At 30.7% G+C, this 14,602-nt stretch overlaps 2 protein-coding genes across 5 annotated transcripts in view; one reads left to right on the forward strand and one right to left on the reverse strand.

Annotated features, from left to right (window-relative positions):
• Positions 1-14,602, reverse strand: part of qin (tudor domain-containing protein qin) — a 203,746-nt gene that overhangs the window by 1,360 nt on the left and 187,784 nt on the right. For 3 of the 4 annotated variants that reach the window (XM_086904308.1, XM_003697675.4, XM_086904306.1), the window contains exons 6-23: positions 8,636-8,857; positions 7,628-7,755; positions 6,052-6,200; positions 5,866-5,943; positions 5,528-5,680; positions 5,127-5,406; positions 4,529-4,685; positions 4,350-4,463; positions 4,062-4,161; positions 3,753-3,922; positions 3,411-3,637; positions 2,266-2,878; positions 1,879-2,027; positions 1,450-1,799; positions 1,140-1,315; positions 931-1,050; positions 745-849; positions 107-583 (exon numbers count right to left, since the gene is read on the reverse strand). In XM_086904308.1, coding sequence (XP_086760434.1) covers positions 107-583; positions 745-849; positions 931-1,050; positions 1,140-1,315; positions 1,450-1,799; positions 1,879-2,027; positions 2,266-2,878; positions 3,411-3,637; positions 3,753-3,922; positions 4,062-4,161; positions 4,350-4,463; positions 4,529-4,685; positions 5,127-5,406; positions 5,528-5,680; positions 5,866-5,943; positions 6,052-6,200; positions 7,628-7,755; positions 8,636-8,857 — 3,768 coding nt within the window. The remainder of the gene's footprint in view (positions 1-106; positions 584-744; positions 850-930; positions 1,051-1,139; positions 1,316-1,449; positions 1,800-1,878; positions 2,028-2,265; positions 2,879-3,410; positions 3,638-3,752; positions 3,923-4,061; positions 4,162-4,349; positions 4,464-4,528; positions 4,686-5,126; positions 5,407-5,527; positions 5,681-5,865; positions 5,944-6,051; positions 6,201-7,627; positions 7,756-8,635; positions 8,858-14,602) is intronic. The other variant, XM_086904301.1, reaches the window with a different exon arrangement.
• LOC100868595 (uncharacterized) overlaps positions 10,144-14,602 on the forward strand; it is a 71,511-nt gene continuing 67,052 nt past the window's right edge. The window contains exon 1 of the mRNA XM_003697702.4: positions 10,144-10,504. Coding sequence (XP_003697750.1) covers positions 10,441-10,504 — 64 coding nt within the window. The 5' untranslated portion in view covers positions 10,144-10,440. The remainder of the gene's footprint in view (positions 10,505-14,602) is intronic.

Raw genomic sequence — 14,602 nt, forward strand, 5'->3', positions numbered from 1 at the left:
CTGGAATGTAATTTTAAATATTTAAAATATAATGAAAAAATTAAATATATATATATGTGTGTGTGTGTGTGTGTGTGTGTGTGTGTATGAACATTTTATTACATACTATAGAATGGGAATTTTCTTTTAATTGAGCGTAAAATTTAGTAGGACTGATACTACAACATAATTCTATTTCAATATAATCTATATCTTTTGGTATATTTACAAATTTATAATTCATTGCAAGATTTTCTTCAGAAACAATGTTAGGAGTTGAAGTAATTATTTCATTTTTTAATTTACGTAATGATATATTTTCAACGTCTGTAATAGTATCGTTTTCATTTTCATTTACAACATTTGTAAGTGGAAGTAATACAGAATTTCCTCTAATAATTGGATCTTTTATTATATCATCATCTGAACAAAGCGATCTTGAGTTTTCCGTAATTATATCTGAGGTAATAATTGTAAATATACTATTTTCGGATATGGTAATTTCAATATTGGGATTAATATTCATATTCCATTTATTGATAAGAAATGCAATTAAATCACTTTTTTCATTACATTGTCTGTTTGGCAATATGGTTAAAGAAATCTGAAAAAATGCAACAAAAATCATAATAAAGTAAAAAATATATTAAATAATTAAAAATAAAATCTAATTATTATATCACGTTTAAAATATCATAATTTATTTTATAAGCACAAGCATTATTAATTTTATCGATAAATAAAGCTTTATTTTTTATTACTTACAATGAAATGTGTTTTAGTTTTATTTAAGACTGTCACTTCACATTCTTGTTCAATGAGAAGACTATGTATTCTATCTAAATCTTCTGTCATCCATGTTCCATTTCCCTATCAGAGAAATAAAGTCAATCAAAAATTCTAGAATGCATTGATCGATTGATAATACATGAAAATATTTAAATCACTTACTGGATTTAAACCATAAATTACACATTTTGTGCATTGAATTGGTATATCTTCTAAAATAACTTTTTTTTTTAAAGTTCCAATTGTACATTCTTCAATGTTTCCATAATCTATAAATTCCACCTGTAATAATTTTTATATTATTATAATATACTTTTATTTATATCATTATAAAAATTTATAATGAATTTTTGATGAATAATTTTGATTACATTAATTATATTATTTTCTCGAATTTCTACTACTTTTCCTCGATACCATTTTTTATTTGCATGATATTGTGCAATGCATAAATCTCCTACAGCCCATACAGTATCACAAGATTCAATTGGACAATTTTTATATAGTTTTTCTAATTTTAATTCTATATATTGTAATATTTTAACATCTAGAGAAAAATCAATAAAAATTGTATGAATTATAAAAAAAAAACATAATGTAAATATATTATTAAATTACTAAAATTATTTTTTATTATGAAATTTATTGGAATATTTTTTAAAAATTTTAAAAAAGTTATACTTTGTGTTTTAGAATGAAGATACAAGAAGCCATTATTATCGATGTATGTCGGTATAGCAATAAATGTATCTTCTTCTATTGTTTTTACCGGTAACCAAGATGATAATTTTGGAAGCGAGGGAATATTATCAAGTATTTTTTCCATATTAGTACAATTTTGACTATCAGAGTCAGAATCTGAATAATGTAATACTGTGTCCCATATCATTTTATCAGTAATGGGATCGCAAATGTCATCATTAATTTGAAACCATTTCACATTTGACTCATATTTCGTTAATCTTTCTAATTTTTTTACTAATTGTCGTTTTAATTCAATTGCTAAAATTTTATCTCTTTTTTTTGCATATCTAAAAAGATTTTTAAGTATTAATAAAACATTGAATTGAAATATATCATTTTAAAAAATATTTTGATATAATTTCGTACTCTTTTACAGGCAAGGCTACTCCATCTTCGACTAACATTCTATTGACAGAATTAATTTCGTATCTTGTCGGTGCTAATGGTCCATCCATTTTTACTTGTTTAATCCATAATTCAACTGGTATCGCGGAGTCTTCTGTTTCTTCTTCTTCCTATAAAATAATAAAAAAAAATATATAAACAACAATTATGATTTGAAAAGATAAAATATAAATAATAATTTTATTACTTCAATATATTGACAAGACATTTATATTTTTCATGGTCCAGAACATGTTAAATATCAAAAATGTTATATTATTACAATATGACTGTAGATATAGGCATTAGATAATATAGTAATAAATATTAGAATAATGTTATAATAATTAATGTTAATATAATGTTTACCAATTTAGATATGTAAAACTTAGAATTCTGATTGTTGTTTATAATTTCGTGCAATTTCTCACAAGATAATGATGGCCACGTAGAGGATCCTCCGCACGGCAATATACCTGTCAGCTTTATTTTAAAAACGTATGTTGGTATTTTAGAAAACCATGGATACAATGATTGTATATCATTAATTGAGACAGTTTCTTCGATTCCTATGTCATATAAAAATACGACTACTTTATTGTCGATTTTTATATCAATGATTTTACCACGATAATACATGTCACTCCTTGCAAAATAAACTGCACAAGCAGAATCCTTGTTCCAAATGTCTCGTTTCGCGGGACGATACTTGTTATAAAATTCTTGCATTTGTTTCATCATTTTTTCTACATCACTTTGATCACAAGTGGCATCAGAAACGTAAATACTGTCCGGAGATAATACTTGGTGTATTAAAACACATACTTTGAAAGGATCTTCATTTTCGTCTACATTTTTGGTTTTTGTGTTTAAATTTATCGGATCATCATAAAGTTCATCTGGTAATTCTGTACAACTAGCACTTTTTCTAAATTTATTTTTTTTACTTTCAGATTTTTTACTCATACTTGTACTGAGTGAACTGTGATATAAAACGAAAAAAAAAAATTGTTTATATGAATATATATATATTATATATATTTTATTATATTTTTTTTGTGTTTCTATTTAATAAATTGATTTTAATAAATTTCAGAAGTAATAAGAATAATGTAAAAAATAAAAAAGATGATATAAAATGATAGAAAGAAAGAGTTCGAAACTTTAATGGCTTATAATATTAATTCAGAAAAATAGAAGATATTATAGGTCTTAAAATCAATAGTTTTAATATAAAACTGATGTAACTTTTGTTATTTACAAATATTTAAATAGATCATTGTTTTTAAATGATTCTCTAAAAAAAATCCTATTATTTAATATGTTGCAAGAATATTCACTAGTACATTTGCGAAAAAAAGATAAGATAATGTTTACATTTTTAATAATCGATACGATTTCAAAATATTCATAAATACTAAAAATTAATTAATCAAAAATATTGATGATAAGACCATCGATATAGTTTTTGGTTTCTTTAAGAAAATCATTTCATATATATTTAAAATATTTACCTCGAATTAGAATATAATGTTATATCATTTTTTTTTATTAATAGATTAGCGACATTAATTTTATCATATGTATACATAATAACATCATACGTATCTCCGATCTTGTTAAAAGGAATAACTCTGAATTTTTTTCTATCCATTAGATATTTTTTTATAAATTCTGTCGTTTCCGATTCCCATTGGTTTTTATCATCAGGCTTTACATTTCTCAATGAAACTTTTATAGCCTGGTGAATAGTATTTTATTTTAAAAAAATTATTTTTGTAGAATTATAAAAGTATATATATATCAATTATATATATGTATGTATATATATGGAATTGATATGAATCATCAATTACTTGTGTTTTACAACTCATGTATTTCTTAGGTAGTGGTTTGATAGCATCGTAACTTAATATTAATGTATATCCTAAATCCACGTAGAAAACCTGCACCGTATTTTCGGTAACTTCGCATATTAATCCTCTATGCCAAAAACCATCAACTCCAGGCGCAGCACACGGTAGATCTATGCAAAAAATGAACATGCATACTGCATAATAAATTGTTGCATAATGCATAATGAAAGACAAGGAATATATAATAATATTGATATTTCATAATATTATTTTATTAAAAATTTAATAAGAGAAATTCAGAAGATGTACCTTTACAAGGTGTAGCGATATATTCCTCAGACATATCTTTTTCATAATTGTCTGTTATTTCTTGTATCAATTTATGGAAGTATGATCTATTTCCATGTGCCTATAATATATATTTAATCACTTATTAATATATATTTAATCAATTATGTGTATATAATAAAAAAATTATCAATTATAAAAAAAAAATATCTGGATAAATACTAGTAATTTATATAAATTATAATAATAATTAATTCTGATTATACAACATATAATATATATAATTAGTTTTTATTATAGCGAACGTACTTTTTGAACATATATAGCATTTGGAGATTCAACAAATAAAACTTGAACATCCGTATAAATTTCCATTTCTAATTGTTCTTTATAATATTTTCTTGTTGAATCAGGATTTATTCTCTATAAACAAAAGATAATTAGTAAAATTATGTAGATTAAAATTAAAACACTAATAAACAAATTACCATTAATCTGTTTGGTGAAATACAAGTTGCGTATTTCATATACGTTAACGAATCTTTGATGGATATTAAACCTGAGTCTTTTGATGATATTGCGCATAGATCGACATAATATGTATCGCCTGTTATCATCTGAATGCACATCGAAACCATTGAATTTCTGAAAAACACATCACTTCAATCTCTAATGACTTTTTTCTTTTTTAATCAAAATTATAAAAGAAAAAATAAATTATAACAAAAATTAATGAAAAAAAAAAAATATTGTTCGATTTCGATTAAAATTTAATCTATATAAGATATACATAATATATTATATATTGTATTATATAATATATATATTGTATATATATATTATATATTATATATATTATATATAATATATAATATATTATATATTGATTAATATAAATTTAACGTTATAAAATATATTAAGATAAATTAATTTAAAATGATAGAAAATAATAAAAAATGCAATAAATAATCAAAGAGAATACAAAAATAATAATATTTAGACAGAGCAATAAATAAATAAGTCGAAATTCAATAATATAAAAAATAAAATAATAATTTTCAATTCAAAATTTGCAATTGTGCTTACGTGCAAACAAGTTTTTTAAATGCTCGAGTTGCATCTGGATGCCATCTACCATTGTTAGGAACAATATCGAACAGTGTGCATCTTAGAGCCATTACTGGTAGCATTGCAAATTGTGGCATGATGTTTCTTATTCTGATCAAAGGTACATTATCTTCTTTCATACCATAATCGATGAATAGCAAACTGTATCTTTCATCGTCGTCCGAAATCGTTTTCTTATCTGTGATACGTGCACGGTACCAAATCTTATTCTTCGAATATTGCGCAATATACAATGCATCTGCGAGAAATTTTTTTTTTTTAAATACAAGAAAAATAAAATGATCACAGTGTTATATTAGTTAAGATATTTAGATAACTTTAAATCAATGAAAGAAATATACGAAATATAATGGACATACTTAAAGTAATTTCTGTTGGTATTGTTCCGGTAGTGTTAGCCAATACAGCTAACCCCTTACTAAGTTCTGTTATTTTGTGCTGATTTTGTATTAACTGAACATAAAAGCAAGAAGGATCCTCAACATGAGTGATGCGGATCATCTCTGAGGATCCTAGAAACAAAAGGAATTTTTTTACTTTTATTTCATATTTATATTTATTTCTTTTATTATTGTATTATATCTCGACAAATTATTTCTAATCAATGAAAATCAATTACAATTTCTTTCTTTCTTTTTTTTTTTTTTATAAAGAATCTTAAAATTAATATTTGTTACTCAGAAAGAATAATACGTACCGACAGTAAGAACATTATCTTTTTTTTTAGGAGGATGGGTCGCTTTAGTCTTATTCTTCGTGGATTTGTCCTTATTTTCTGCGGAGAATGAATATCTTTATTATCATGAATTAAAATTATTTATCTTATAATTATTATTTGTTTATTTGTAATTATGAAAATTGATATCGAGGAAAATAACATTACTCGAAATGCTGGTCTCTTCAATCAAAGGTTCTATTACATAATCTTCTGGTAGGGAGTTTTTTCGTTCCAAACTGAAAATTGTCGTTTCCGGTATTTGTACGCTGCAGTGTTTCTTTATAGCCTCGATAATGTTATCGTCGATGTGAAGTCTGTGAAAAAAAATCATTTCTTCGTCTTTAAAAAATTCTATATCTAAATATCAATAAAAAATAACATTAATTTTGCTTAAAAATATTTATAAAATCCCATCTGAATCTTTAAAAGATTTATCTTTTATCAATTCTTCCTTTTAAATTCTTTCAAACGATGTTTCTACCTAAGAAAAAATCATTTATATCCTTTTTAAATGAACTTAATTTTTATATTTGTTAAAACATAACATAAAACAGATATTCAGATGATTAAATTCAAAGATTCAAATGGAACAAATATTGCAAGAAATATTATCATAAATTTATACGTTAAATTAATGTTCACATTAATACTCGTAAAATCTCATAAAGAAAATTATTTTGCAAATTAAAACATAAGAATCTAATTGAACACGTATTAAAAAGAGAGATCGTATTTCACTTGAATTATGGAGTATAAGCATCGAGAGAAGGACCAGAGAGCACAGATTCTGTTTCAGAGCTTTATTTCTGTTGAGTTAATCGGAGAGGAAAATAAAAATGTAAAAATTCTGATGGTTGAAAAGAAAAAGAAAAAAAAGAAAAAGAAAAAAAAAAACGAAAGGGAGGAAATATTTCGAAGCCGCTTTAAAACTGTAGATACATTCCGCTTTAATTAATTACTTTTACACTTCGTGTGCTTACTCTACACTATTTCTATTCCTTTCTCTTTCGCTGTCTTTCATTCTCTTTCCGTTTGGACATTTGTAAGCTGCTTACGAATATAAACGAGAGGATTTGTCCGCCTCTGTACCATCGTCGGTGTCGAGGAAAATAAATTGTTCAATATGCACAGGAGATTTTGATTTATCAAAAACTCTGTACGAAGTTTTTCCATTGTGTCGAAAAAAATCTCGGCACAGGAAAAAATGGAAGATGCGACAAGATTCGAGATAAATCGAGATAAATATTGCGATATCAATAAATATTGATCGATGTCAATAATCGATTGAAATGAAGACAAAACTCGTCGATAAATATTATTGTTTATTCCGCTCTTTCTTCTTTATATTTATCGATCGTTTTTAAGGAAATGGTTATTATTTTAGATGGAAGTGGAAATATTGAGATGACCGATATAAATTATTATTTTACATAAAATGGAAAAAAAAAAAAAAAAAACAAAGATAGAAACATGTGTATTTTAAAAAATTTCCTTTTTCTAAGAGTTCTTTTTTTTTGTTTCTAATCCTTCACTGTTATATTATTTATATAAATAAAAAATAAATAAATAAAAAAAAAATTATATTTGATTTTTACGTATTTCATTTTAGCTTGTACACATTACGAAAATTATATAGTGTAATTAAAATTTAATTCAAACTACACGTTAATAAGAAAATAAATAATGAATAAAAATTAATAAATATAATAAATAAATAAACAAAACACAATATATTACATACTTTATCTCTTGGTCGTCTGGCACATTATTTTGTATCAAATGGCAAGGAATATCGGTCAGGGGCTTTAGTTTTTGTATAATCTGTTGAAGATCTATTTTATCAAGACTTTCTGTAATTGCTGTAGTTACCTGAAAAGAATTACTTAATTATACTCAATCTTTTTACAAGTTTTCTGGTATTTAATCAACGACATAATTTTCTTTTAATAAATAAAAAAAAAAAAAGGACATAATATTCTTCTTAACAATAATAAAAACAATTTTTATTCTTTACTTGTTGAATTTTTTAATGTGAACGAATGTTTTAAATATTGTTACAGTCTTTCCTATTTTTCTATTACACGTGTAATTTTTTTCTGCTAAGTATTTAAAAAAAATTTAAATGATCTCTTTTTTAAATCATGACAACCTCATAGTCGAAATTCCATATACTAATCTCGAGGAAAATCTCGTTACGAGTGCAGTGTTCCCGTTTATTGCGTACAGATCAAACATTATACGAATGAAAGCGGCAGAACTTCCCCGTGGATCTAATAATTATATCAATTAAGTTGAAATTGCGGATGCAATAATGCTTTGTCTAAAAACATAGATATAATTCAAATACGAATAGTGGTATGTATATAAAATGTAGTGCCAATTTCAAACTGAAAAATGTAAGATGATACCTTATGCAAATTGAAATTTGCAATTTTGACAAATCAGATTTATATAAATATACATAAGTTGTAAATGATAAATTTATGATTTATGAATTAATGTTTCTCACTAACAATGTTATGAAATATTATGAAATTATGAAAGATCAAAATTATGGATCGTACGTGTTAAGTTAACACAAAAGGATCTTCAAATTTTTAAATTCTCCTCGCCATTTATTTTCATCAAACTGTACATAACATGATTCTTAGTTTATTAATTAAAACCTTCTTATTTCCAAATTAAAGAATAATACATTTCTTAATAAATATAACATAAGAAGAAAACTTTAAATATCAAGGATTCTTACCACAATGGCAGACTGCAGCCGTTCCTCGTGTTCTTTCAATTGCGTAGAAATTTCGTCAATATTTTTATTTCGGGAATTTTTATGCGCCCGCAATGAATCGATAATTTGTTTCTCTGCACTTTGAAGGATACCGTGTAGATAAGTGAAATGTTGAGTGACAGTTCCCTCCACAATATCGGAATTTTTGGTTCCTATCGAAGAGTAGGATATATTTTTCAATTTCTGAAATGCAAACATGAAAATGGACAGTGATTAGTCTAGATCTAAATCGATGTTCATCTGTATGTATCTTTCAAAACAATAAAATAAAAAAAATATACATATATATACAAAGTAGAGAGTAGCAAGAAAAATCTGGACAAAATAAAATCAAACGTTAAAACGAAAAAAAGAAAAGGATTGAAATTTAATCAGATGCGAAGAATTCTTTACACGTTCCTCGATATCGGAACAAAGGCCATCGTTCCAAGGACCAAAGAGTCATTTATTCAAAAGTGGCGAGAACACCTTTCTTTTCTTTCTTTCTCACTGAAAAACTTCACACCGAACTCTTGCAAACTGAGCTCATCTAAAAACAGATCTTAGAATCGAACTTAGATCGAGTAATGATTTTAAGGAAATTTAAGAAAGAGAGAAAAATTTACGAAAAAAAAAAAAAAAAAATCACCTTTAAAAGGTTTAACTTTCTCATCGAAAAACGCTATGTAAACTTTTCTAATAAATCGGCGATAAAATTTCGAAAACCGATCCTGGCTTGGAATTAAAATCGATGGTTTAAAAAAAAAGTTTAAAGATGGCGGTATCTAAGCAGATATTCCAGATATCGATATATCGATAGAGGAAATTCAATCGATTCGATCGAATCATGGCGAAGTTTTATTTCAATAAAACATCACGACTCTGTTCGACTCGGAATAAAAATAAAGAAATCGCTTCACAACGAATTATACGCAATCTGGAGTGCTGATGTAATACGTTGATTGATATTCGACCGGCAGTTTGGGTCGCGTTGTTAAGAAATCGAAACATCTTTAGCAATGCGTGCCGAGTATAAATAACTCGCTCGATGGACCTGGACCTGACAATACCTCTTTCTAAGATTGAAAACGAAGCTAGAAAATTGATTTCGAAACGAAGGGCAAAAATTCACCTCCGTAATATCGATTTCTCATATACTGATATATTTTTCTTTTTTTTTCTCTCTCTCGTACTCGTAAAATTATTCTTAAATGACATTGATCAAACTACGATTCGCCTCCACCACTTATTGTCTCAATACTCTATCTCATTCACACCCTTCGAACGAACAAACAAAAAGAATGACAAGAACAATATCATCCAACCATCAACGCGGCTCATCCTTCGCCTCGAATGGATCCAACACCATCAACTTGTCCTGTCATCGGCGTGAAGTGGAAGGTCGTCGCTCGACTGACTTTCTAGAGGATCCACCGTGAAGGGAGACGACTTATCCGAGCAGAGCAGAGATCGAGAATGGCAGGGAGAGCGGAGAAGAAGAGAAGAGGTGGTCAATGGTGTTCGACCAAACAAGCCGAACAAACGCGCCTTTCCCCAGTCTTTCGCGTCCCGAGGACCGGTTACCATTGCCGATCCGTTGTGTCACGGTGTTGTTCACGGTGTCGTCGTCCACCAGTGTGTTTCGTCCCTCGAGTTGTGGTCACCGTGTTTACACGCCGAGGATGACACTGGTTCTCCCTCGCCGTGCGCTTCGATCCTAGTCTTTGGATTGCCGGTTCGTTTGTCGGAGTGTTTTTGGGGGGGTTGGAAGTGGGATAGAAGGGATCATGCGGGCCCACGACAACCTGTGCTCCTCGCTGGGATACGTCGTGTTCCTTCTGTTGCTCGTTGGTGAGTTCTTGTGTTCCACGATTTTTTTTTCTTTCTTCTCTTTTTCAATAGCGATTTTTCTCGGATATGGACGAGTATGTGGTGGCGGTGTATAATTTTTTTCGTTTTTTTTTTTTTTTTTTTCGAGGCAGTTGAACAAGTTGTTTGTCGCGTTTACATATAAACGTCGAGGTTTATTCGTTTAAATTGGTCGTAACTAAGTTTGACGTTTGTGCAAAGTGAAATTTTTACGAGCACACAGAGGAAATTCCAATGTGATTATACCTTCCCCCCCCTCCCTCCATTAATTACGTAACAAGAGAACTAGAAACGTGTTATAAAATTAAGTTTGAACGAGTAAGTGAGTATTACTTTGTGATGATGCATCTCTGTGACGAAGAACAAGAATGAAAAGAGGATAAACAATTATTAAGAGGAGTCTTATTAATCACGATTCACAGTGATATTTAATAAACGTGCATCTCGCGTTCTGTTAAGCAAGATAAATTATTGCTTAGATCGGAATCAACAGAGAAAAAAATTAAATTAAATGGAAAGCTAAAACAATATCTTTTTATTTGCGATAATTTTCTTTTTCAAATCGGTATAGTCATCGGTGATCATGAAACAACATTAAGAAACAAATATTTTTTTCAAAAAAAAAAAAAAAATATCAAAACGAATATGAAACGAAAGAAAATGATTCGTTTGTCGAGCGTCATCGAGGTTGAAATTACGTGCGTGGCGAGAGTTGCGCTTCGAGAAAGGAAAGTACCGCGAAATATTAGTGATGCAAGTCCATTGTCTCCATCGAGTCCTGGCATTCTGATTGCCAGCAGACGCTTTTCCTTCCACCGTGTAATCAACAACAGACGCAGACGCTATTTCCAGACCAGATACGTAACAAATTCTCACGAACGTTGTAAAAAGTTGACGATGATTAACACCGCTCCGATACCGATGGCCCCTAATAAGGCCGTCACAACGCTTTCTACCTTCCTTCCTATTGTTGGCCAGAGATTCGAGTCATCGATCAATTTCGCGCCGATGAATTGTTATCACGATCGCGTTACTCGTTTCTCGGGCACGTAAACCGCACGAAAAATCAATTTACCGATCCCTCTAACAAGAGAGAGGGAGAGGGAGAGACGTTTCTAAAGTAGGTGAACTCGAGTGGCCGTGCAAACGCGCGAGTTGGACGAGTCTTAGGAAGAAAGCGACGAGTCGATTGGAAAATTTCGAGCACGCACCCTCTCTCTCCATTTTTCAAAAATATCGGTTTTTATCGATTTTTGCGTTCGTATTTTTTTTTAAATTTCCACGCCTTCGAAGCTTTGAAAAGATTTTGAAATTGGGGAAAGTTTCGAATTCGAAACTTTGAAGCTTGAACATTTACGAAGTTTGAAATTTGAAACTATTACGCGCGATATCCATACTCTTTCTTTTCAAAAATAGAATACTTCTTCTAGAAAATTAATCTTTTCCCAATTCGATTCCTTCCTTCATCTCCCGTCGAAAAGCTCCTCCTCCTCCTCCTCCTTCTCTTTCTCCTCCTCCTCCTCCAAAAAAAAGAAACACAACAAAACAAACGAAAAATAATCGCACTTTTCAAATGATCGAGAGAAATAATCCCATCAGTCACCGTCATCAACCTTTTGTTCAACCTCTCTCCCTCTCGATCTTTCGAGCAAGCAACAAAAACGCGGAGGAGGAGGAGGGGGTTGGAAATGTAGCGGCGGCAATCTCGTTTGCCCTGCTAAATCAGCCGCAAAGAATCCACTTTAACGTGTTCGCGGTTGTTAATTATACTGCGTAAACAGTCAAAGGGAGTCCTCCGAAGGAGGTGGAGAAAGGAGGGGGTGGGGTGGGGAAGTCGCGTCGAAACCTTGTCGACGCTACGAAATTAAGTTCATCCTCGTGCGATCCAACCCCTCTCCTCGTCGAGTCTCCTCCGACTCGACTCTTCTCTCCACCTTCTCTTCACCGATCGATACCCTCCTCCTCCTCCTCCTCCGTCTTCCCTCCACCTTGGATCCACCTTGTCGTGGATCATTCTCACAGAGAGAGAGGGAGAGAGAGGGAGGGAAGCCGTTCGTTTGTTCATCGACGTTTAATTAGGTATACGAGTTAAGATCGATCGAGATCCGTAAAACGCGGGAAAACGGGATTAATCGTTGGAGTTTTATCCAGCGATACTTGAACAGACACACGCGCGCACACTCGTTTCTCGATCGAGAGATCGAGACGGGACCTGGATTCGCGCGAGGAGGTTAATAAAAGCGCGTATTAATGGAGCTCTCCCCCTCTCTCTCTCTCTCTCCCCCTTCGGTTTAATTCACCTTCCTTCCATCTGTAAACTTTCATCTCTACCCCCTCGATCGAACATACCGAGCATTCGTGTATTATTCTTGGATATTATTAATGGAATACGTTAGTCTGCCCGAATGCCAAACGGGTATGGAATCCAAGTTTCAAGGTGATGTAACCTTGCCTTGTTGTTCGAGAAGGAGGAGGAGGAGGAGGAGGAGATCGTTTATTTTTTACCTGAATCGTGAGTAAGGATTTTGGAAGTATGTTGTTATGATCTGTTAAGGAAAAGAATATTTTTGATATGGAGGATTTTGAACGAGTTTCGATTCATTTGTTTTACTTGACAGATTGGTAGAATCTGAAATGTGAAGAAATCTTGTTTGCGAAATAAAAGTTTTATGAAAGGTATGTTCTCTTTTCTAAAGAAATGATTAAAAAAATATTGGTATCTTTAAATATGGCGGATTGTCGAAAAAAAAAAAAAAAAATACTTGTATACAGGAAATAAAAACAAAAACTTTTTAAAAATGTTGCTTCAAAAATTTTTCCCAATAATAAGCAAGATTGGGCTTGATATCTTGTAGGGGACGAATTAAATAACGTTTTTCGTTTATCTAAAGGTATCCATCATCATTATCGATGAATCTTTTTCACGTGATATATAAATTGACAGGGTGATACGTCCCAAAATTACGTCCATGGCAGTCTCATGGCAGAATAAACGCGTTTAAAACGATCGAGTAATCCATTTGTTAACGTTTCTTCCATTTATCAAGCCCATTCTAGCTATTAATCCTTTCAATTTTTCTTTAGAGGAAAGATTCTTTTTTTTTTTTTATCAATTAATAAAAAACCTTTCTTTCAGACAATCAAATTCGAACGAAGAAAATCGAAGGAATTCGTATAATAAAAAATCAGCGATCAACCAACCAAGGATATCAAGTCCACTTTCAAATATATACGAATAAAACGCAGTTCATATTTTATCTCGACAATGATCAATTCGACGAATATATATGTATATACATCGTGAACATTCCTCAACTTCTTCAACTTTCCAAGCCGCGAGTATCATAAACATTTCTACACTAATAATTCCATAATTTTCTACCTAAATTTTCCATAATATTCGTGAAAATTTCTAAGAACTTTCGAAAATGCAATTATCTGCAAAAACATTTCTACGAATCTAACGAAAATTCTGCAATATTTCCATCGACGATCCAAAATTCTAAAAAAATGAAAATATATCTTTCTCCAACAACGAGAAACTCAACTTTAGACGTAGACAAAGTACGAAGGCCCACGAAATGGGCAACAATATCGACGATGAATCGCGGACGATGTCCACAACTTTCCGGTCTGGTTGATCGGAAAGAGAGCGAGGCTGAGAGAGCGATCCTTGAATGAAAATTATTTCTCGATCTAGACCACTGCAAATGGCCCCACCAACTGGAACAACGCCTTTCGAATCGGTCGATCGGCCTGGCCGGAGAGAAAAATATCTCGTTTGTGTGCGCGCGTGACTCTGAAAACTCGATAAAGGCGAGTAAGAGAAGCCCGGTTGCTCTGAGTGGCGGCCATCTCCTCGAGAAGCGGCACCAACCGCCTAATTTGCATTTCGAATGCCTCCCCTCTCTGGATCGGTGGATAAATACTTGTAGTAGCGCGGTTCCTCGCGCCTCCTTTCCTTTCCTTCGTGTTTTAGAACGAAAGGAAGACCGGAGGGAGGAGTTTCACGGGGGATCATCTTAAAGTGGTGAGTGGTTTTTAGGGGAGACTATGATGGGAGATTTGGACGATCTTGTA

Source organism: Apis florea, unplaced genomic scaffold, assembly GCF_048593485.1.
Source record: "Apis florea isolate Af1SG1 unplaced genomic scaffold, ASM4859348v1 contig_1615_pilon, whole genome shotgun sequence".
Taxonomy (NCBI): domain Eukaryota; kingdom Metazoa; phylum Arthropoda; class Insecta; order Hymenoptera; family Apidae; genus Apis; species Apis florea.